The 23,636-nt window shown below is 36.0% G+C and overlaps 1 protein-coding gene across 2 annotated transcripts in view; it reads right to left on the bottom strand.

The window, feature by feature from the left end:
* TDRD3 (tudor domain containing 3) overlaps window positions 1-23,636 on the bottom strand; it is a 104,013-nt gene that overhangs the window by 14,510 nt on the left and 65,867 nt on the right. For both annotated transcript variants that reach the window (XM_054069587.1, XM_054069597.1), the window contains exons 9-12: window positions 21,765-21,921; window positions 21,297-21,422; window positions 8,720-9,555; window positions 6,674-6,799 (exon numbers count right to left, since the gene is read on the bottom strand). In XM_054069587.1, coding sequence (XP_053925562.1) covers window positions 6,674-6,799; window positions 8,720-9,555; window positions 21,297-21,422; window positions 21,765-21,921 — 1,245 coding nt within the window. The remainder of the gene's footprint in view (window positions 1-6,673; window positions 6,800-8,719; window positions 9,556-21,296; window positions 21,423-21,764; window positions 21,922-23,636) is intronic.

The raw sequence follows: 23,636 nt of genomic DNA, 5'->3' as shown, positions 1-23,636 counted from the left end.
AGCTCTAAAATATAATCTTGAACAAATTTTTATGTTTACACATAATAAGTCAAAAAGTTAGGACCAAAGCAAAATAAACCACAAAAACCTTTCCCATGTCTAAGTAAAGGAAAAGCACTACATAATAACCCCACATACACACCAATTTACTCACGTTCACTGCACTTCACTTCCCTTCCTTCCTCGATAGGGAAGGAAGTCCTTTTCCATGTTGGGAGATAACTTTTGCCGAGGTTGGACTGGAACTTGAACTCATATGAGACAGCTCTTTCACTGAGGACTCAATTTCTCCCCTCTCCCTGGACAGCAATGATGAAACTCAATGACTTATGATGCAGTTTTCAATGGCTGGGTCTCACAGCACCCAGCAATGAAGATTGCTGATATAAGCAATATATATAATATACGTGTTAGACATCAAATAGTAGGCAATTATAATCATTCAGCACTCAAGCAAGAAGGTTCATCATCACTGCCCTAGAGTAGAAAGGTACACTGAGGAAGCCCCATCAGGAAATGAACAAACGTTACTGCAATAGCAGAACACTACTGTTTTCATTTTCTCCGATATGACACCTGAACCACAGTGAAAGTCCTATTTGAGCAAATATAATCTAAGCAAAGAACGAAAATGCTCCCAAGGAGATCAGAAACAGATCAACACAAGGAACAAATGGAAAAAAGTTAATAGGATACTATGACGTAACTACACAAAACTTTCCAGTAAAATATTTTCTATGTCCTGAAATGAAATGACATAAGCTCTCAATACTTAGCAAGTATAGGGTAATGAAAGAACAAAAACAAAAATAAAAGGCCACTGATGAATGTACTTCATGAACACAGGAGAATCTGAAACAATCTTTCCGATCAATGAAGTTCTTTTGTGATATCCTCCTGCTTTATAGCACGTCCCAAGTTAGAAAATCCTATGTTGCTTGATGTTTAGTATGTTGGACATAGATAATAAGTACACAAAAATATGGGGAGAAAAAACCCCAAACCCTCTCTCTAAAGCCTTCACATATTTATCACGTTGTCAACCAAGTCTTGCTCTCATTAGAGAAACTGGTATTCTACTTTAGCAAAGAAGTTCTTCCACAAGAGCCTATACATAGTCTTCAAGTAAGAAATCATCACTGTATGCAATTATAATAAATAACAAGGAGGGAGGGAGAAGAACAGTATAATGCCCCAAATATCCTGTTTTAACTGTCACAGTTTTTTTCAATAACAAACTCCATAAAGAATATGTTCTTCATTTGATTTGTAGAGCTGGCAATAATTTGCAACGATATTTCACACTCCGATGAATATGAAATACTCAAGCAGAAAACTCAAACATATTTTGCAATACCTAGTGATACAGACAGAAAACTGAAAGCCATTGTTTTCAGCTTACTGACTATAAATTATCTCCTCTCAACTGAAATTTGCCTTTCAGTTTATTAAAGAGTAAAATGCAGTTCCTTAACTACCTTTAAACGGTAGTTATTTCATTTCAGCTAAGGGCCAGGAACTTTCAAAGGAAGAGTTAACTTACGTTGTGATCATCTGATAATATTCCAACCTGGATACACAAAGCTCAAGTCAGAAAAAAAGTACATAGTTTCTCAGTGGACAATGGTGCTTAAGAGATATTCTTACTAATAGTTTAATCCCAATAAATGCTTTCTGCAACGTCTGTGTCTAAATATTGCCTCTTGAAAGAAGGCTGGGGAAATAAATAAATTACTTTAAGTATTACTATGACAAATCCTGAAGGTTAATTCTGTGTAAATGATGATGCTCTGTAAAAAATGTAATAGAATTTAATGCAATATTTCCAGTAAGTGAAAAAAAAAAAAAAAAAGTCCCTGGTAAAGAAATTCAAAACAAAACAAAACAACAAAAATCCAAACAAAAACAACTCAAAAAAACTTTTAAACTTGGCAAGCCAGAGGCAACCAAAATCGGTGAGATGAGAAATGAAGCACATGCCAACAAAATAACTGCCTAAATCTAAAGTACTCAGCCTTTTGTGGAAACTAAATCCACCCTAGTAACTTTTCAGATTAATAAAAAATTATGCACCACCACTTGGGATGAAGAGTAATCCAAAACACTCAGCCTTCATTTAATTCATTTAGTCAATCAGTAATTACGAATGTAGAATTATTCTAGATATTTCCTAACAGTACAGAAGCCAAAGAACTAAAATCTTGTCTGATGCAACTATACAGAGACACTGTTTCTACAGTAATCTTAGAACTGGTTAAGTAGACTGTACAATTCTCTTTGAAAAGCCTTGTTTTCAGTCAATGAGGACAGAAGCTAGACAGATCCAGCCAAGACACATTTATCTACTGCACCTACTTAAGTATTCCATGAAAAAGACATCCTGCTTGACATACAACATGCTAAGATCACAGTGTGATGCCAAGGCTGACAAGGCTGAAGAAACATTAAAAGAAAATGACACTCGATCCTTCAAGTATTTGTCATAAATCAAGACATTGCAATGAGTTGAAAAGCTCTTTAGAACAGACACGCAAAAGTCTTCTCCAGCTTAAAGAGGCAGCTGTAAGCCTTTACTGTTCAGTGGTTCTCAGTTCTGCTCTTTACAACACTGGAGAGAGACTCAAACATCTTCAGAAAACTCACAGGAGTTTACTTCTTTACTTACCTGAAACAGGACAGCTACAAGAAACTCCTTAATCATAGTTTTAGATAATTCAACATCTGTAGAAGCTCTTGGAGGTCTATGAGGTACGAGACTCAACATGACCATATATGACAAATGCCAGCATGAATTGACTGTAGCCTAAGACCATTTACTGTTCTTTTCCATCAACTCATTCCTTACCAGAAGGAAAGAGTTGATGAAAGCCACCCAGTAGATTTTCAGTCTCCAAAGTACAAAACAGATTATAGAAGAACTAGGATTATACATAATCTAATAGTAATTTTTGCCTTTTTATCTCTTTAGGCAGAAATACAGTGCAAGATACAGGAAGAGGAAATGAAGCTGAACTACAGACTTTATTTAATAATTAGTATTTTTAAATTAATTACTGTATGCAAAAAGCTCATGTGAATTCTAGCTTCTTTTGTGAGCAAGCAGAATAAGGCCATAATATATACAGGTGGGTAAAATAAAATCTTTATTTCCGTCATGCAGTAATAGAAAACAAAAAAAAGTGTAATTGTACTGTAAGTGGCAGAACAAGGCCTATCATGTCACTAAGGAAATGTAGAATACAGAAGTGAAATAAAGGACTTGGCTTTGTGGAAAAATGTCACAAGATAAGCACTTAGGCTACACTTTTACATAATTTACCAAGGAAATAAACAATCATATAAGTTAGAGAATAAAATCAAGACTTAAAGTGTAAAGTATTATCTTGACTTTATTTTTTTTTCCACAGAACAAATTATTGAGTCAGGAAGGCCCTTAATGTTCCATGTTTTTCAGTTGCTAGTATAACCTTACATATTTTACAAGAAAAAACAAGCAGTTCTTATTTCTATAATGGCTTTTCAGTGAATTTGTTCATTACTATTCCAATACCTTCATTAAGTGACCCTGCTACATTGAGGGAAATAAAAGGATACAGCACTGTAGTGTTACATACAAAATACTTAGCAGAATTCTAAAACAGTGGAAACCAAATGTAATTTTATTATTAAAAATATTTATTAATTGCATATCAAGCACATTTTGGAAGCACTAAGAAAAAAAAGTTTTAGTGTTCTTATATATATTTATATGGGTATTGTACGTGACCATTGGAAAAAAAAATCCCTACTAACTTTTTATTTTACCTTAAGTAAAACATAGATTTAACCTCTATACTTCTATCTATCAGAAAGATTAAATGTTAGTTGTCAGAGGGACCAAAATCAAACAAGGACTCTGGGTGATGGACAGTATACCATCAACTATCAAGGAGTCTTAAGATGATCTAGTAATGTTTTTTTTCCATTAAAGTAGAAAGCAAAACGTATTCTGAGAATATCAGGCAGATTCTATCCACAATCAAGAAAAAGCCCAAACAAACTCACTCCCCTCAAAAAACCCCATGACCAAAAGCACGAAACTTTTACTAATCTAGTGCGGTTCACTACTGAAGTCAGCAGGACAAAGGACAGAGTAGAATGTTAACTAACAGGGAGGCAAGAGAAAACACAATTATATTAAACCTACTAACAATGTAAGGAATATATTATAAGGAATATTCATTCATTTACTATTTTTGGTAGTTATAATGGTTGCCAAAAGTAGACAAGAAGCTCAAGTGCTTAAACAATAGGTCATGTCAACAAAATAAGGTCATTGTGATATTTTGGCTGTTTTTTCAAGTGACTAGTTGAGCTACTTTTTTCTTTTTTTCCCTCCACAATTCTAACATATAAATTAAATTTATGCCTTTAAGTCAATTCATTAAATCTTCTTCTCTTAATACCAACAACTCTTTCAAAAGGGAATCTGAAAACCTGGCCATATTAGGACATCAGAACTCCCATACAATATATTTCTACATTAGTAACAAGTCATAAATACCGACAGTTAAGAAAGACTGAGCTATCTGGAATCTACCTAGAAAGACTGAAATAAAACTCAGCATAACACAATAAAACAAGTTCATTGTCACCAATAACATGAACCAGTGAAAGAAAAGTAATTATTGAAGCCAGTTAAAAATCTGCTTTGTTCTCTCGTAAAAAGGAAATATCACAAATTGCCTAAATATTATGACAAAAAAATAAGAATTAAGCAGCACAAGAACTTCATTTTGCCTTTGTGTGCTATCCAAATTTATATGTTAAGATGAACACTGAGACAAAGTAAAGTGTTCAGTTTAGAAGACAAATGTGAATATCAGGACATGATTCCGAGAGAAACACAAGTATCAGAGTATGATTACAATGGGAGATTAAGAACTGCAAATATGTAATGAGGACTAGATTTATCACAGAAACACAAAAAAAATGAGGAGCACAATGTTAATCAACTTTCAAGCTGCAAGGACCTTATAACAACAAGACACTAAAACTACAAAAGGAAACCATAAAAATGTCATTTACTGTTAAGACACTGGTTGCCATTTATTTTATATAAGTGCAATGATCTAAATATTGTTTGAATATGCTATTCACCTAGGCTCCCTTGAGAGAAAAAAGAACCTTGAGAAAGGTAGCTTTCATTTTTGAATAGACGTAAGGGTCCTCGGAAAATCCTAATTTCTCCCCACTAACAACCGAGGAAGCCTCTACGACTAGATCAGGACGCAGTAAGACGTTAGGGCAATATTATTTGAGCGGCAGAATCCCCTCCATACACTGTACCACCATCTTGTGCCAGTTTTAATAAGCTAACTCTGAAATTAAACAAAACAACCTAGGGGAACAAAAAAGCGGTCCATCTCAGTCTTGTGGCTACATGACTGATGGTCCAACATGGGAGAAGAGGGAAGAAGAAGAACATGTGGCAAGAGACAGGCAGAAGAGGCAGGAAGAATGATCACTGCTTCAGGTTGACATGTCACTAATAGATACACTTAGTCTTAACAACAGGCCAAGTTTTTAGAGAGCTAGCTTTCAGGGGGTTAAAGGAAAAAGAAAGCGATTCCTCAATATTGTAATCAGGTCTGACTAAATGGCTGATTATTAACGCAGAAAAAAGGTCAAAAATAAGTACAATCATGCACTGAGAAACTAGCACCTTGCAGCTCAGCTGGTGGGATAAAAAGAAGATGAATTAAAAAAAAAGGTAAATATTCACAGAAATGGCAATGCCCCATCAGCTGCGAAGAGCTTCAGATATCTTTTTAAGCAAAAATGGCCAACTCAGAGGCTATAAGGGCATCTGAGAACTATAGGTAATAACAAGTTAAAAGAGCACTAGTAGGAAACAGTAGTTGACTGTCAGCCTCTGCAAAAGTAGTAACATGGCTATATGACCCAGAGGTAAGAAATTAAAATAAGCACAGTCAATTCATTAATGAATCAATATGAAAATACAAATACTTTTTGTGCAGTAAGAGTAAATAGTAAAGTGTGCACTCCTGATATTTATTTTACAATCAAAATGTATCTCTATTTCCCTGACATTCACAAATAAAATCTTTAGAAATTTTCAGCCTTTATAAGGCTAATAAATTCTAAACCCCATAAACCAGACAGAAGCATTTATGTAACCTCCACCACAATATTTGGCAAGGAAGAAATCACTGAAATGAGCATAAAATCATGATACAAAATTAGGTGATACAGATGTCTATTTTTGGCCATACATACACAGGTACTAAAACAATTTTAAAAGATTGTTACCTAACATTTACAAAACAAAATACGATGTATGTGAAATAAAACAGAAAACTGGGTTCAATATTGTAAGCAACAACTTTTAGAAAGAAAATAACATGAAACTGTTTGGCTGACAGGTTAATTATTAATTTTTCAAACAACACAATTGAAATTTATTATACAGGAAGACTAACAGATGATAATATATTTTAATGAAGTTTCATATAGACAATTAGAAGTTGAAATTTTGTTTATGCATCCACTTAACTATTTTTCTACACATGCAATTAGCGCTCTTTGCATGAGTAGGCATTAATTTCTGAAGAGCTACATATTCGTTACAGACTACAGTTTGTATTTTTCAATACAATTTGTTATCACATACCCATGTGTCTGCATGAACAGGCCTGATGTTGCTGAGAAGCACCTCTTCATAATTTCCATAATCACAGAATTTAACAACTGCGGTTGTCCCAGAAGAATGGAGAGCTTCAATTTCTGCCCGGTAGAACTTTTAAAGAGAAATTTTGAAAGGTCAAAATATTACCTGAAATATCACAAACAGCCTAATATATACCTTTTCATATACATATACACGTGTGCATGTTTGAATAAAATTTGTGGCAAATATTAAACCAAATATATTAAACTTCCACATAATAGACTGCAAGGATGTGGTAAATTGTATTTAGAATACTCCCTGAGAAAATACACAGCTTTTGAAATTAGACTGAATATTTTAAAGACTTGGTTTCATTTCTCTGAAAGCAGAATAACTTATCACTGCCACAAATGCTGTTGTATACACAGAAGTGTCACTCCAAGACTTTTTCCTAGAATACTTACATCAGTAAGTGCCTATCAGCCACATACACTACGTATACTAATATACACCTATTTAAACACATAACAAAATACAAGAAATGACAACTTCCCCTTCAAAAAATCCTAAACACAAAACTTGATTTTCTGACATTTATACTGACATAAATCAGCTTTCTTGAAGATATTCAATCACTTTTATCTTACTGAACACAAAGCAATCACTGCCTCCTAACACTGTTAAGCTCATTACTGTATATTATCAGATTTAAAAATTGTCCTAGATCTGAGCAGCAGCATTTATTATAACAACAAAAAAAATAATAAACCTCAAAAAATCTCTCTAATGCGATGAATACTTTTCAGGTAACAATCTGGGATTATCTCATATCTACTTATTTCGCAAGTTTCATATTTAAAATAATTTCAAAAGCTAATCTCACCAGTAAGGCAAATATGCTTCTAAAAATAGGAAAAAATTCTGTGAAATGCCATTACATTTCATGTTAATATATCCACTCAAGCCACACATTCCTATTTCAAAGTCAACTCACTACATGTTGCTGCTACCAAAAATTTTGCATGCCTTATTATCTATTTCAGTCAAATGAACAAAAAAGAGAAGAAAAATGAAGTTATGCTGCTGAACTAACACTGTCTACTTCCTTTAAAAAAATGGGAAAAAAAAACCCCTAAGTAACATAAAATAAATGACAAAATCAAAACAGAGGATGGTGGGAATAAAACCTGTTCCAAGAACAATGATACTTAAGGTAGTCTTCAGATTATTAGAAAAGATCAGAAACTGAAAGAACTATGCAAGAAGAGTGGCAGAGAACTCCTGAAGAGGTAATAGCAAACCAAAGAAAATAGCCTAAAACTTTTTCAGTAAAGGAGGAGATGATGGAATTGTCTAGCTGTAAGAGAAATCTTGTTAATTAATAGGAAAAACAGCTGAAGATAAAATATTTACTTTTTTAAAATTAGTAGAAAACAATTATCATGCAGCATAACTCATTTGTTCCACAAATTCTTCAGCTAATGGCCTACTAGTGGAGATAAAAAATAAGCCTTTTGCTGTTTCCTTTCTGCGATGACTGAAATGAGAATTTTTTTAAACAGATGCATTCCTGCAGACTCTTGTCTTCTCTTGCACTAGTAAACATGGCACATCGACTTGTTCTAGAAAAAGGCATTACACATCTACAGTTACAGACTATTCCAAATAGCACAGCATCCTCTTTCTTGTTCCTTGGTAAAGAATATGGGCACCTAGATCCATATTCACTCCTTAAAATTTTTGGCACTGAAGTGAAACACTTCAGTTAGGAGCTTAGTGATCCTAAATTCCACCTAAATAAGTGAAACAACCACCTTCAAGATGACTTAGTTTAAGTGCCTAAAGTTTCAAACAATGAATACAAGCAATGGATATCATAATTACAAAAAAAAAAAAAAAGAAGACAAAACAATAAGCTATCCAAGAAGCACACTACACATCTATGAACAAATCCCTGTGTCTGTGTGTCAACATACTAAATCTCCCACATGTATGTAAAAAAAGATTAAAGGTATAATTTGAGGTACTGGTCATTTGGCAAAGGCATACCTTGTTGTCTTCCCAATAAAGAGCAAAACATTCATCGCCCGGTCTCCAATTTTTTCCGTACTCCATATGAATCGATGGTTCTAATATTTTCTCTGGTTTGATGGGCCCAGATCTCCTTTTGGGACCGGTGTTGTAATACAACATTTTATCATCAAAAGATGGGATGGTAGTGGGCCCTGATGATTTGATAGGGCCTACTCGTCTTCCTTTCTGAAAATGTTCAGCATCTCCATTTGGTACAGCATTAAAATTTTCAGTTCTACCAGGATTTTGATAGTCGTTAACAGCAAAATGTTGCTCACTTTTTACCATAAAGGCATCATTACTTATTGTTCGTGCCTTCCTATCACAAAAGTTTTCAGAGTTGTGTATTTGGTTTTCCCTTTTCCCACGTTTCTGGTTATTGTTGTCTGTATTGTCTTGAGCAGCAGAGTTCTCCTTGAATTCTGTGAAAGACACTCCTTTTCCTACTCTGCTTTGCATACCATTATCCCTTTTTTTGAAAGTAATATCACTCGGGTGAGTGGCTATGGGATAACTCAAATCCTTTGGCCTATCATTTCTAGGATAATGTTTGTCACTTTTATTTTTTTCATCTGTCCAGTGTTCCAAAGAGCTGTGCCTTTCAGGACCTCTGTTTCTTGGTAACCCACCACTTTCCAAAGTCTGCCTTGAATTTTGAATATCTCTTTGAAAACGAGGGGGTTTCTCATTCCTTGGTTGTCTCATGTCATTGCGAGAAATGTGTCTTGAATGATTCTCTTTGATGCCATTCTGTTCTGTATTCATAACTTTGTGCTGCACTTGATGTGGTGGCTGAAATTGCAATTTTGGTTCTACAAAGAAAAAGAATATTTCAATTATTAACGTGTTTCACACAAATATATTTCCGAAATAGTGTTTCAGACCCTAACTGATAAAAACAACAGTACCATCTAGAAAAGTATGGAGCATTTCCCTCCTCACTGCAGAAGGGTTGGACTAGATGACCTTTACAGGTCCTTTCCAACTCAAACCATTCTATGATTTACTTCTGTGATACAGAAACGGAATGGTACACAGAAAATTTAGCAGAGACATCTGAAATGCAAGTCCTAGTTGTTGGAAAACATACGCTACTCTGGGCTGTATCAGAACGAAACCATTTACCATTATGAGAAAAGCTAGGCATAAATTTCCAAGACATTACCTATTTTTCCATATGGACATCAATAACTCATTTGAATAACAGCCATCAAAGACAGAAAAATAGAATTACAACATGGAGAGAGGAAAAGGGAGGAAAATGAGGAATACTCTTCATCTGAATTGAAACTTTCTGTAAAATAACTTGCTGACAGCTATTCAGCATAAAAGACAACTGCAAGAAGTAGAGTGATAAAATGAACACAGCTGACAACTGTAGATAAGGGGTATAGTAAAGCCCAGAACTCTGGAGACCCTGATCAATGAGCCATAACAGGAACCACTCAAGCATTATCTTCAAGAGATTCAACCAGAATTCTGACTGATGACAAGAAAAACAATATTATCATGGATCTCATGAGAAAGAACAAATTTGCTACGTGATGCTGGGGAGGAGGGGAACTGTGGGGGATCTGTGAAACTTCTTATGGAATTAGATTCTTTTAGGGAAACATGGAATTTTTAATGGTATGTTTAGATGAAGAGTCAAAGCAGAGGAAAGAACAAGACAAACCCAGGAGGAAAAAGCACGAGAAAATTACAAAGGAATAAGATTAAACAGGACATTAACAAGTAAGCAGGCTCTGCGTCAATACACTTGCTGGGCCAACTCCTGTATGTGATCACTGTGACCTGTCTCATCTCCTTCTTAAATTCTGTTTCTGAAAATCTTCTCTGATTCAGTTCTCTATTGTGTGTGTGAGGGGATGTGCTGGCAAACGTGAGAGAGGATAAGCTGGTAAAGAAAGAGCTGGACAAGAAGGAGCTGCCTGCTGAATACTGGAGAGTCCATGGGTCTGAAGGCCATCTACCAAAGAGACAAGAGGTCTGCGCTCAGATACAGGACAGACCCTACATAAGCAGGCTCGTGTAGCCCTTCTGCAAACTTCAGGTTGCACTAACCAGCAAGTTGGACAAGAGGTGTCTGACTTGGGTATCAGAGGTCAAGGGTCTATGGGACAGGAGAGACCCAAGTGAGCGTGTGCATGTAGGTGGCTGGGTATAAGTTCTGCTAGCAGACTTTGAACCTGACTAGAAGGGAAAGCATTAATCCATTAGAAAAATTCCTGTTTATACGAGTAATTTTGTGTCATGTGGGTGCCTGCAAAGGTGTCATTGTCTTGTCTGTGCCCATCCATGGCAGCTGGCCATGTATGTATTGTGTGCATAAGTTTGAAGGGTGTGAGTGAGCCTGCTGGGACCAAGCACCCAAGCTCCCTGCTGCCTAGTCCTGAATACACTCCTATCGGAAGGAAAAACTAAGAACTTCAGTTTACACGTTATCACTAGAAACAATGAAAGCTGATACCTGACAACAAATATATCAGTTCTCACTATTACTTGCTACAGAGTAAGATTAAAATTTTAGTTTGTTTTTTTTTAAAAGAAATACTTCCAAGTACCATACTATTAATAGCTCACAGAATTTTTATCACTAAAATTTAGTACACTGCTAATAAGAATCTAATTTTATTTTTACATACACATGATATACCATAACTTTTAGAAGTCAAAAAATTTTGCCTAAAATGACTTAAAGTGGGTTTTTTTAAAGAGGCATATGCATACATAAGGCATAGTATGATCATAAGCTTGATTAAAAATACATCTTACTGCAAAACTTATGACTTTGAAACCAATAATATATGCATATGTAAATATATATTACTCAGAGAGAACCAAGTTTCATAAATACTAATTTTCTTTTTAAAATTTAATGGATTACTTCTTAAACCTTGTAACATTTAAATTATTTTTTTAGACAAAATCTTTAGGTTTAAAAAGCACCTCTTTATCTCTCCTCTACAAATGGAACATAAAAACACTGTTCCTCTTCGTTTTATACCTGTAACTTTTCTGTAGATGTCTTCATTACACTGTCACACTTTTGTATAATTCACAGGAAATCTAAAAGATGTTTATCATCTAGAAAGGACAGTCCTTGAGCTTCCACTCTTCCCATTCTCAATCTAAACTCTCATGTCTATTCCTTATGTTAACTACACACGATTGAACTATTTGATGACCTCTGAACGTCACTGTCTTGTATAAAACATTAAAAGAAAGGTGTAGAAAATTCTAAAATATAACATTATAAATCATCTTATTTAATATTTCGCAACACCAAATTCTTTGAACAGTCATTCACATAGGGGAAGTCATTCCAACAGTAAAAGTAGAAATGGACTAAAAATAAGATTGGACATGTTAGTATTTTGCAGATGGGTAGTTTTAGGATTTACTTTGAATTTAAAAGTCTCCTCTGGAGGGCTGTACTTTGACTTTTTTCTAAATGAAGAAACATTTCCTGATGTAAGATGGGTAGTCACCTCAGATAGTAACTAGTATGTACAAGGATTCTCTACAACTGTCCAAAAATATCCCCAAAGCATGCAAAGCAGTAATAGTACTTTACTTAAAGCCTTGAGGAAAAACTGAAACACATACATATTCTTCTATAACTGGAAAAACCTACTGAAATTTCTATTCAGCTACATAGCAAGTAACAAGTAATTTTAGCTATTGTCTAGACATCTTAATGAGAATAACTAGTTTAACTAGACAAAAAATATGGATATAAAATAGATCCCCTAACAACCTATTTCTGTTTAAGTCTGGGTATGCATCCTCATGCTTTTGATAAATACCTCCTCTCCACTAATGCCCTATTTCTTCTGAGGAAAACATGAGTGAAAAGTTAATACGAGACAATTAAAAAAACTCTACCAAAGACAAGTGTTCGCAAACACTCTCAGACAGCCAGAACAACTTTTGTCACTTATCTCCTGCAGACAACACTGGTGGCAGAACACAGAGGAGTAATTGCAGATGAATTAGGTGCGATGCTCAAAATGCAGAGTGAGGGGAGGCAAGAGATTCACATTATCCCGATTATAGAGCATCATTCAAACGACTGCAAGAGTATAGTCTGCAGGTTTAGGATGCATATTTGAAGAAAACTGGTAAATAAGAGAAAGCAGAATGAAAAAAAAAAAAAAGGCTGGGAAAACAAGAGGCTAGAAAAGTTCATTCCACACATTCCACACAGCTAACAAAACTTATGGATAAAATACAGGTCAACGTCCTACAAATAGCTACTCAGAAAGCAAATTTTCTCTGTCTGGCAAAAGAGGTGCAATATTATACAGCAGTTAGAAGCAAAGTATAGAAAATTCAGATTAGAAATGTATAATTTCTTTTTTTTAAAAAAAGTTGATCTTTAATTGCTGAAGGAAGAAATAAACCTTGGAATAGAATTAATTCACCACCTTTAAATCCAAACTGCATGTCTAAATTTGTTTCTTGGTCAAAGCACAAAACTGTTTATTTTGGAGCAAGCTACAGAGACAACAGTCTACAACTTCCTTCATCCTTCTGAAGTGGCTCTATTAACAGACTCTGCAGACACTTTTTGCACAGAGGCTTCATTTTAACAGGAAGAGCATGAAAAGTCCATCCGAAGCACAGCCTGACTCGTGGGATGATTAAAGAGGCTCTTCTGCACAGTCTGCACTGAAAAGGTTCTGGTCTTCTACGTCCTGGGTCAATGCTCTAACCAAAATCACTATCATAGAGTAGGTGGTGAAAAATATAACAAATAAATAAATAAATAAATAAATATTACAAAGTTGATTCTTTCAAAGATGTAGATGTCTGCCAAAGGCCTTTGAGACTTTGGAACCTGAGCAGATGGAAGACCCAGTCTGTTCTCAGTCCCCAAAAACAAATGAGAGAGAAAATATCTGAAACATGCCTAGTCGTCAGCATTTTGTCCATTATTTCTTAATCCTACAGTCAGAGCTCTTAGCACTGCTTTGTTCTCCCTGATAATCCTTGTTTACTTATTTAAGCTGGCAGAGATGGATGAACTTTCCTCATAACAAAAGAAAAATAAGAAGAAGATTAATGGAAAAAACTTTTGTGTTCAGCAGTAGAAATAATCCAAATGCAAGCAAACGCAGCTAGTTGACAGCAGTTTTGTCTACTATTTTTGTTATCTCTAACAGTCAGCAGGTTTTATTCTCCAAACAAAACTAAAATTACTTAATTTCAACACAAATATTTGAATAGATGTCACCAACCATTCATAGTTAAAAATAAATCAATCTGCATTATAAAACCATGGGTTTGTTTTACTTCTTTGCATTTCTTTGTAATTTTAATAGATGCTATATTTTACAATTAAAGAACTAGCAGATTGTGGAGTTGGATATTGAATACTTTTGAGAGCTGTAATTACTTTAAAAAATATTCCTTTAACTTTGAAAAAAAAAGACATTAAAAACTCCTCAAAAGACACCACTTACAGGGCAAAAGACTAACATCTTACTTACTGGCCTCCTAATTTGTACTTCAAGAACATGAAAAAAACCCTATGTATGTGCTATCTTCTCTCTAAAAGGGAATAGAAGTTATCCTAAACAAAATACAATTCATAAATATTTTTTCTACTTAGTCTATAAGTTCTACTACGAAAATGTACCAAATCAAAGATAACAAATTCAAGAACTGTTCTGCAGTTCCTGTTCAGAAACAGAATCAGCTAGCCTGGTTACTACAAATCCAATAGTGAATTTAGAAAATCTCAACAGCACTGAGGTTCCAGGTACAATTAGAAGCACTAAGTAAGAAAACCAACAGAAAAAAAAGCAAATCAAAACAATTCTTTTCAGACACTCTCTCCCCAGATCATATAAGGAATTTTTGAAGAAAATGAAAAAATATTTATCTCGGTTCAGCAAAACAGCCTTTTGTTTTTGCTTCCACATAGACTGTCAGTCACTTAGAAGAAATTACAATCTGTCTGAAGTGTACAGAAGCTTAATGCTTGAGATAAACATAAATATGGCCACCTGGGATGGTGCAGCCACCCCACTCTGCGATGTCAGGATAAGCCATGCATGTCTGGCGAGAAAATTCACACTGTGTCCTTGTCTTTGTTACAAGTACAGGGAGTTGGAATGACTACGCACTCTCCGATGCCACCTGGAACTCTTGCTGCTTAGATCATAGCCCAGTCTGTACGGCACCAGAACTGCAAAATCTGGGAAGTACAGGAATTGTACAGCTGGTAGAAAATACCAGAATTTCCTAACATGAATTGTGGACAGAATGGAATACTAGTGATCTAGGTCAATCATCTCATGATCCTGCAAATCCTAAATGAGCCCCTTGGAGCTCTCCAGGATCACAGCACACTCTCCCTGAAATGGGATGCCTATCACAGTCAATTTTGCAAGGATTCAAAGACCACCCACTAACAAACACTGATGAAGGAGAAGGATGAATTGAGACTTCAAGATCGCTGACGCATACTGACACAGTAAAAGTGGAAAGTGGTCAATTTTGTGCACAGGTTAACTTTAGTGCGCCTGTATATCCATGTGTGTGTGTGTGTGTGTGCTTGCATGTGATTCGATTTAGGAAACCCTGCAGTAAGTGTGAACCTTGACATTCTCAAATCTCTAGGTCGCAGATTTTCCTGCAGCAAATTCTATTGAATCAATTTGTTGAATTGGCTGATGATTAAGTGCTGTTAACAATTACATAATTTAATCTTATTTACCTCAAAACTACTAATAAATACTTGCCTAGCTAGACACCCACAAGTCTATGGGGCCAGATGGGATCCACACAAGAGTATTGAAGGAGCTGGCGGATGTCCTTTCCAAACCCCTTTCCATCACCTTTCAGCGGTCCTGGATGACTGGGGAAGTTCCACTAGATTGGAGGCTGGCTAATGTTGTGCCCATCTACAAGAAGGGTTGCAGGGAGGATCTGGGGACCTACAGGCCTGTCAATCTGACCTCAGTGCCAGGGAAAGTCATGGAACAGGTAATCTTGAGTGCTATCATGAAGCACATGCAAGAGGACCGGGTGATCAGGCCCAGTCAACGCGGGTTTACGAAAGGCAGGTCTTGCCAAACTAACCTGATCGCCTTCTATGACAAAGTGACTTGACTACTGGATGGGGGAAAGGCTGTGGTTGTAGTCTTCTTGGACTTCAGTAAAGCTTCTGACACAGTTTCTCACAGCATTCTGCTTCAGAAACTGTCAGCCTCTGGCCTGGACAGGCGCACACTCTCCTGGGTTGAAAACTAGTTGGATGGCCGGGCCCAGAGAGTGGTGGTCAATGGAGTTAACTCCAGCTGGAGGCCAGTAACAAGTGGGGTTCCTCAGGGCTCGGTATTGGGTCCAGCCCTGTTCAATGTCTTTATCAATGACCTGGATGAAGGCATTGAGTGCACCCTCAGCAAGTTTGCAGATGACACTAAGCTGCGTGCAAGCGTGGATCTGCTGGAGGGTAGGGAGGCTCTGCAAAGGGATCTGAACAGACTGGACCGCTGCGCCGAGTCCAACGGCATGAGGTTCAACAAGGCCAAATGCTGGGTCCTGCACTTGGAGCACAACAACCCTATGCAGTGCTGCAGCCTAGGAGAAGTCTGGCTAGAAAGCTGCTTAGAGGGGAAGGACCTGGGGGTACTGGTTGACAGCCGACTGAACATGAGCCAGCAGTGTGCCCAGGTGGCCAAGAAGGCCAAGGGCATCTTGGCTTGTATCAGAAACGGTGTGACCAGCAGGTCCAGAGAGATTATTCTCCCTCTGTACTCGACAGTGGTGAGACCGCACCTTGACTACTGTATTCAGTTCTGGGCCCCTCACCACAAGAAGGATGTTGAGGCTCTGGAGCGTGTCCAGAGAAGAGCAACGAAGCTGGTGAGGGGGTTGGAGAACAAGTCTTACAAGGAGCGGCTGAGAGAGCTGGGGTTGTTTAGCCTGCAGAAGAGGAGGCTGAGGAGAGACCTTATCGCTCTCTACAACTACCTGAAAGGAGGTTGTGGAGAGGAGGGAGCTGGCCTCTTCTTCCAAGTGACAGAGGACAGGACAAGGGGGGAATGGCCTCAAGCTCCACCAGGGGAGGTTCAGGCTGGGTATCAGAAAAAAATTCTTCATGGAATGAGTCATTGGGCAGTGGAATAGGCTGCCCCAGGCTGAACACGGAGGTGGTTGAGTCGCCTTCCCTGGTGGCGTTTAAGGAACGGGTGGATGAAGTGCTTAGGGACATGGTTTAAGGGAGTGTTAGGAATGGTTGGACTTGATGATCCAGTGGGTCCTTTCCAACCTGGTGATTCTATGATTCTATGAAAGCCATGTAAAAACTTATTCAGGATGGCAGGATCCCAAATCAGGATTCGTGATGCCATTCATGTGATCATAAGCTCCTCATCATACGAGGTAGTGCAGTCGTGAGGGTACACTCATTTATTCCATATCACTATCCCTATAGAAAGGCCATCGCTCTGAATATCTAAGAAACAAACTCAGATTTTGGAGACAATATGGGACAGCAAGGGACCAGAAGTTCTGCAGAACAATCAATGTTGTTTTATACTCAGTGGAGGCCGTACTGTGCTACATATAAATACAGAAAAACCTGCCTACCTGGACTGTTTGGAATACAGTTACTGTGCAGATAAAATCAATGACGAGACCTTAATCTTGGCTATATAAGATTACATATTCGAGTTATTTCTAGCTGTTACAGAATGTGATTCTCATTTCTGACCACTGATTTTCTAATATTAAAACTATGTCTCTACTGCTAACAACTGACAGGATCAAATTAAATGAAAAAGGTGCTTGTACTATATATCCTGGATTCTGCAAATACTTGGTTGCAGAATTCGTGACAAAGGAGTTCACAGTGGCAAGTGTAATCACTGTAGATACATCATCACTCTACAAATACTCTTAACACTCCCGCCATCTCAGTTTGCATGGAACTTTAGACAAATAGTAATTAAGAATTTAAATTACATTATTTTAAACCACAGAGGCATACACTTTCAGAAAAAGATTTTTAAGATGCGTTTAAATTCATAAGACTGCACAGGTTTTCTCAAACTTGGCAAAGAAAAAAAACATTTTCGCAGAGACAAAAAGCTTGCAATTCAGCATATGCCTATTCATTTCTTGAAAAACATTTCAAGTAGACTCTATAAGATAAAAAGAAAAACTGGCATAGAAACAGAGGGATCATCCGACTAGACACATTCAGTAAGGAAAATGAAAACTAGAAAAATGAAACTGAGCAACCACTGCAAAGCCAAATGACTTCCAAACAACAGAAAGTACAGAAGCATGTATTATTACTTCTTCAGAAGGAAAAAGGCAGAAATTTAAAAGAAATAATCAGAACACTTTTCAAAAACACTAACAAGTTGTTTTCTTCAGAAAAGCATGACTCGGGAATAGTACACCAGAGTGCATTTTCATTATTCCAAGAATGCTAAAAAACCCAAACACATTAGCATTAAAAACCTCAAACCCAACCCCCCTGTGTGCTATGTTAGAAAAGATGTCAACCCTTTTGGCAACTGAAGGAGTATAAAGCCTTTACAAAGTTTTACAGATCTATGCTTTTCTTCTTATGACGTATACAGAATCTTTTTATTACTTATTAAATACACTTTGCTTTTGTGTATTATCTTTAAAACACAATATTGAAAATTATAAACTGAAGTATACATACTAATATAACCAATTTTTAACTCACAAAACACAATGCTTTATTACACTACATGTACTAAAACCAAAGGATCATAAAAGACCCCCTAAGCAAACACTAGAAACCAGTAAAATCATTTTAAAAGAGGCAATGAACGAATTTCACAATTCCTGGTAAATTCCTTTACTTACTATAAAAGTGCTGACAACAAGAAAGGCACATATCCCGCAGGGATAGTTTCTGTTATTTTTCCTTTAAATGTCTCAGTCACATATAAAAGACTTATTTAATCTCTCAACATAAGCACAAAACTTATCCAAAGAAAAATCAATCTTTCTAAAGTGAGAGAAAAACACTACCGCTGTTTTCATTTCTGTTCACTGTAAAAATCTAACTCATCTTTGGTAAGCAAAATGAGTTGCCAAAAGATGTATCTCAAGCACACTTCCCTACACATACTTTTGAAAATGCGATTATATTCATTAGCTGAAGAGTTTACAAAGTTGTATCAGCAATGCAGAAAGCTTGTGTATTTTAAAGTTATTTTCTTTAAATATTTTAAATTTCTGACAAATGAAGTGATGATCCATGACCTAAACATTCAATCTACAAGTAGCTGTATTTCATAAAGCCATAAACTTATGGCTACTCACCATAAACAAACTATAAATGGCATACATAAAAATGGAACTCCATTGTAACTTGTTGACAAACTGTCTCAATGAGACCTTGACCCAACTAGAATATAAAACACTATTTAGCTATTTAAAATCACTTATCTTGCAGGCCAAAAAAAAGACACTTGCAATGAAACTCAACCTAGGTACAGCACCAATATAGTTCTTCTGATAGCAAGTGCTATAAGCCATCACATTTATAGGCAACAGCTTTCTTTCATAGTTAAATCTCAGCACATCATAAAAATATTTAGTGAACTCTGAAATGGCTCACAGTGTATCTAATTTTACCATCAGCAGAAAGAAGCAGGTCCACTAACCCCTGAGCCTATCTGTTGAGGCAAGTTTTGTATGACTAAAGGTGTCCTTTTCTTTGCTATTCTTTCCCTGTTTCTGGACAAAGGCATCCTCTGTCCAGCTTTAAGAACCAAATTTCTGACTGCTGTGTTTCCTTCCACCTGAATATCCTGACCCTTATTTGCAATAGGCTGCAAAAATTATTCTAACACATTAATGCAAAATTCTACAATGCTTAAGCAAGAAGCAACTGTAAATGTGCAGCTTCAAAGCTCCAACAGATCTAACAAAAATAATTCTCTAAATATAAATGCTAGTCACTTAATGTAAAGCAGGAAGTCCTAATATTTCTCACAAAAAAATGAGGCTTTGATCCACTGACATAGTCTGCATGGTTTCATGTTTACATTTCTAATTCAATAATGACTCTCAAACATAACTAACCTTAAATTAACACCCTTAACCTAAAAAATCACTGCTATAGCAAAAAAACACCAAACTAATATTTACACACTTTAATACATAAAAGCTACAAATGCAAATAATACATTCAACAAAAGATCTCTCACTCGTCTAACCAGAGTGATGAGGATGTGCTTACTGACACTATAGCCATTCATCCCTTTCCCAAAATAGAAACCTGTTTATTTCATTTTCTACAAACTTGTTTTCCCACTTCTTTCATATTATTCCCCACCCCCCCCTTTTTTTTTTTTTGGTAAGATCCCAAATCTAGTGAAAACATATAATCTAGTGAAAATATACAAAGCAAGAGTCCATTATTGTCTACAAAGACTACTGTGGAACTTAAGTTAAAAAAAATATTACATACAAATGCTATCATTCCTTAAATACACTCATTCCTTAGAAAACTCCAAAATATCAAAGAGTTCCTATAAACCAGTATAAGTTTTTTTTCACCCTTTAAAAAAAGTGTCATTTTATAGGGAGAAAAAATTACAACTCTCCCACAAAACCTTCACGACAAATAATAGAAGTAGATATTTTCATTTCATGTTGGCCACTGAAACATCTCCTAGGCCATAGTCAAAAGAGAAAATGATCTCCATCTATTACTCAGTTTACTGTGAGTTTTACTTTAATATTACAGCTGCCTCTACAGACCTCAGGAGACATGGCACTTCCTCTTTTTTCTGTTAAAGCACCTGTCTGTTAAAGTTGCTAAAGTACTGAGTAATGATTCACACCTAAACAGAAATCTCGGTGCATAGACTACATTCTTGTATGGCTTTTTAAGAAAGGAAAGTAACTAAAAGGATGTTAAAGAAAAATCCCGGATCTTTTGCATTAAATCTGGGAGACTATTTCCATTTCCTCTTTCTAAAACCATGCTTTTACCTCAGTTCTTACAGTTATTAAACAAGAACACCAGAAGAGAAAACAGTTGCTTAATATTTTAGAGCAGCCAAAATTATTCCACCCACACACCCCTCCAGAGAGAGGGAATACAAAAAACAATTAAGCTTACCACAATTACTAAACTCTTAACTGGGCTGCACACAAAACGTGCTGCTTATAAACTGAGGAAGGAAGACTGTGGTTATTATTTTTTTCTTTATTTAGCTCTCAAAAAAATGCAAATACGTGAAAGTTGTGAGAGCCTTCACCAAATTAGATTAACAAACCAGGATTTATATCACCTTATTTCAAAATTACTGACTTTTAGATATCAAAGCCTGAAATAAACACCCTAAGCTCTTCTATAAGAAACCACAGTGTGATTTATTGATATTTTTCAAAGGAGAGGAATAGCTATCATTTGTTTGGTTTTTAAAGCTGGCTGCAGAGGAAGTTCTAGGTACCATCTTTTAGATGACAAAGTCAGGAATAAGAATTCCACCAACACTGTCCAATATTGGTTCCAAACACATTAATTCCAATAACTTACCCTCTACTGTTAGAGTACCCATTTTGGATTCCAAGAAATCGAACAGTGTGCTTGGTGCAGATGGTCTGGCATTTCCTAAGTCTTCTTCATCTTCAGGTCTTGTCCGCCCTCGGCCTTTCCCTTTACCTGTAGGCATCAAAGGTTATTTGTGAGTGAGGAATAAATTGAAAAAAAAAAAAAAAGCATACATACCTTTATATTTGATTTTTAAATGTTTGTGTTTTCTATCTTTAAAAAGTTCTATCATGAACAAAATCAGTACAGATATTTTCCATTCAAGCCTATTCAAACCTCCAACTTCAAAAATTTTGACTGAGTCAAAGTATTTGATTTCAGGTTTACAATTTATTCTAACTTGCACGTAAAAAACATGCAGATATGCTCTTCTATAACTACATCTGTAGCCCATCATACACCAACTTCTTCGCTTGTAAACACTGTTTTAAAGTATTTCTTTTTAAGTTTTACCTCTAGGTGGTGGTCCTTGAATGGGTTTCTGTTTAGTGCTGTTCAGAAGAAAATTTAATGCTGCCTCTAGGCTGTTACTGTTATCCATAAGTGCCTGTCTTGCTGCATCTTTGCTGAAACCCATCTCTGTTATGTGTTTTAGAGCCTTTTCATCAACCTGAAATAAAAGTTACACAAAGAACTAATTATAAGATACAACAGAGACTCTATAAAATCAGCAGATTTAAATTTTTCATTAATTTTCAATTGAAACACTAATTCATACATGATAAATATTTCAGTTTTACATAAAATCTTCACATATGATCTTCTCCTAAGTCCAAATAATCAACTAGTAGAGGATTTTTAAAATATTATTATGATGAAGATTTTTAATTCACTAGTTTTCAGTTCTACTATTACGTGGTTTCAAGAAAAAAATCCCTTAGTCTACCTCTCCCTTTTCTGTACACTGCAATACTATGACAGACTAATATACTCTCTCTGAGAGTAAAAACTAAAAGGAATCTCTCAAAGCAACCCTAGTATAAAAAGTAGCCGTTTGATCCTGTTTGAACCCTTCCATAACTTTTACAGACAATACAAAAACCAGTTATACACTACTTAAAATATGGGAAAAATACAATCGCTAAAGGCTCGGTAGAAGAAAACAAAGAAATACAAACAATTTATTTCCACAAAAATACAGGCTTCTTTATTCTAAAGCATATAGAGCATGACACCAAAAAGGCAAAGCAGAAATCACAAAGCATTAATTACAGAAAATAACTTGCATCTGCATTGTGCTTTAAATCTCTGAAGTGAGAAACTGCCCCTTCCAGCGCTGACAGACCTGCATTCACTGTATGTGAAATGGGACTAGGCTCTTTGCCTTTCCTCATCCCATACCCAACCAACATGATGCCAGTTATCCATCTACTGCAGCAGCTTTAACCAAACCCATTCTTAACTGGAGTCCCATGAACATAATATTTTGTCTCCAGGTTCCAAAATAGCTACATGACTCTCCAGAAGAACTCCAAGTCCATTGGAATATAACCTCTAATGTACATAATCCTTCTTTCTCCCACTGTTTAAAAGAACACAAACTGGATGACCTTTGAGGTCCCTTCCAACACAAACTGTTCTATGATTCTATGATGTACAGTACCTGTACTGTCAGCTATGGATAAAAAAAAAGTCACAATTTGAGACCCAAGGGAATGGCAGTTTCCCAGAAACAAACAGTGTGAGAAAGGAGGTAGTATCTTAAATATCTTTGAATGTCAAAAAAATCTCCCTTCAATACCATTTACAAAAACGTTGCTTTTCCTACACGAAACTGGAAAGACAGACATTGTAGAACATTAATGAAAGAAGATGAATGACATCCACAGTCTACTGTCTGTCTACAAATAAACACGAAAAATTACTCCTTTGTGGCTTCTTTTGTACGTAATGATACAGTGCTTCAAGTGTGTCAGAAGTCCTCTCTCTAGGTCTAACAGGCTCATATTTGTTTCTTCTAAACAGCACCTAGATATGCTAAATGGCATCACACTATAATACTGTTTCATTAAGTTGGAAGTACTGCCATTTTAGAGTGCAATGTAAGAAAAACTTCCTACAGTTCACAGAAAAAAAACAGAAAACAAGATACTTGAAATACTTAATTTAAATTTTGAGGCTTTTCTTGGTTTTGTTGGAGTTTTTGCCTGTCTGTTCAGGTTTTTGAGTCTATTCAGATTGAGGCACAGTTGTTGAGAATGACAAGGTGTAACCACTGGTGCTACACCAGGCAGAAGGATGACTAAATGACCTCTTGAGTTTGTTTCAGCACATGTTTTTAGAATTCTATATTGACATTTCTGAGCACAGTGCTGAAGGCAGCAC

This window comes from Cuculus canorus, chromosome 1, assembly GCF_017976375.1.
Source record: "Cuculus canorus isolate bCucCan1 chromosome 1, bCucCan1.pri, whole genome shotgun sequence".
Classification (NCBI taxonomy): Eukaryota; Metazoa; Chordata; class Aves; order Cuculiformes; family Cuculidae; genus Cuculus; species Cuculus canorus.
Note: the sequence above shows the minus strand (reverse complement) of the source record. Positions and strands in the feature narration are given on the sequence as shown.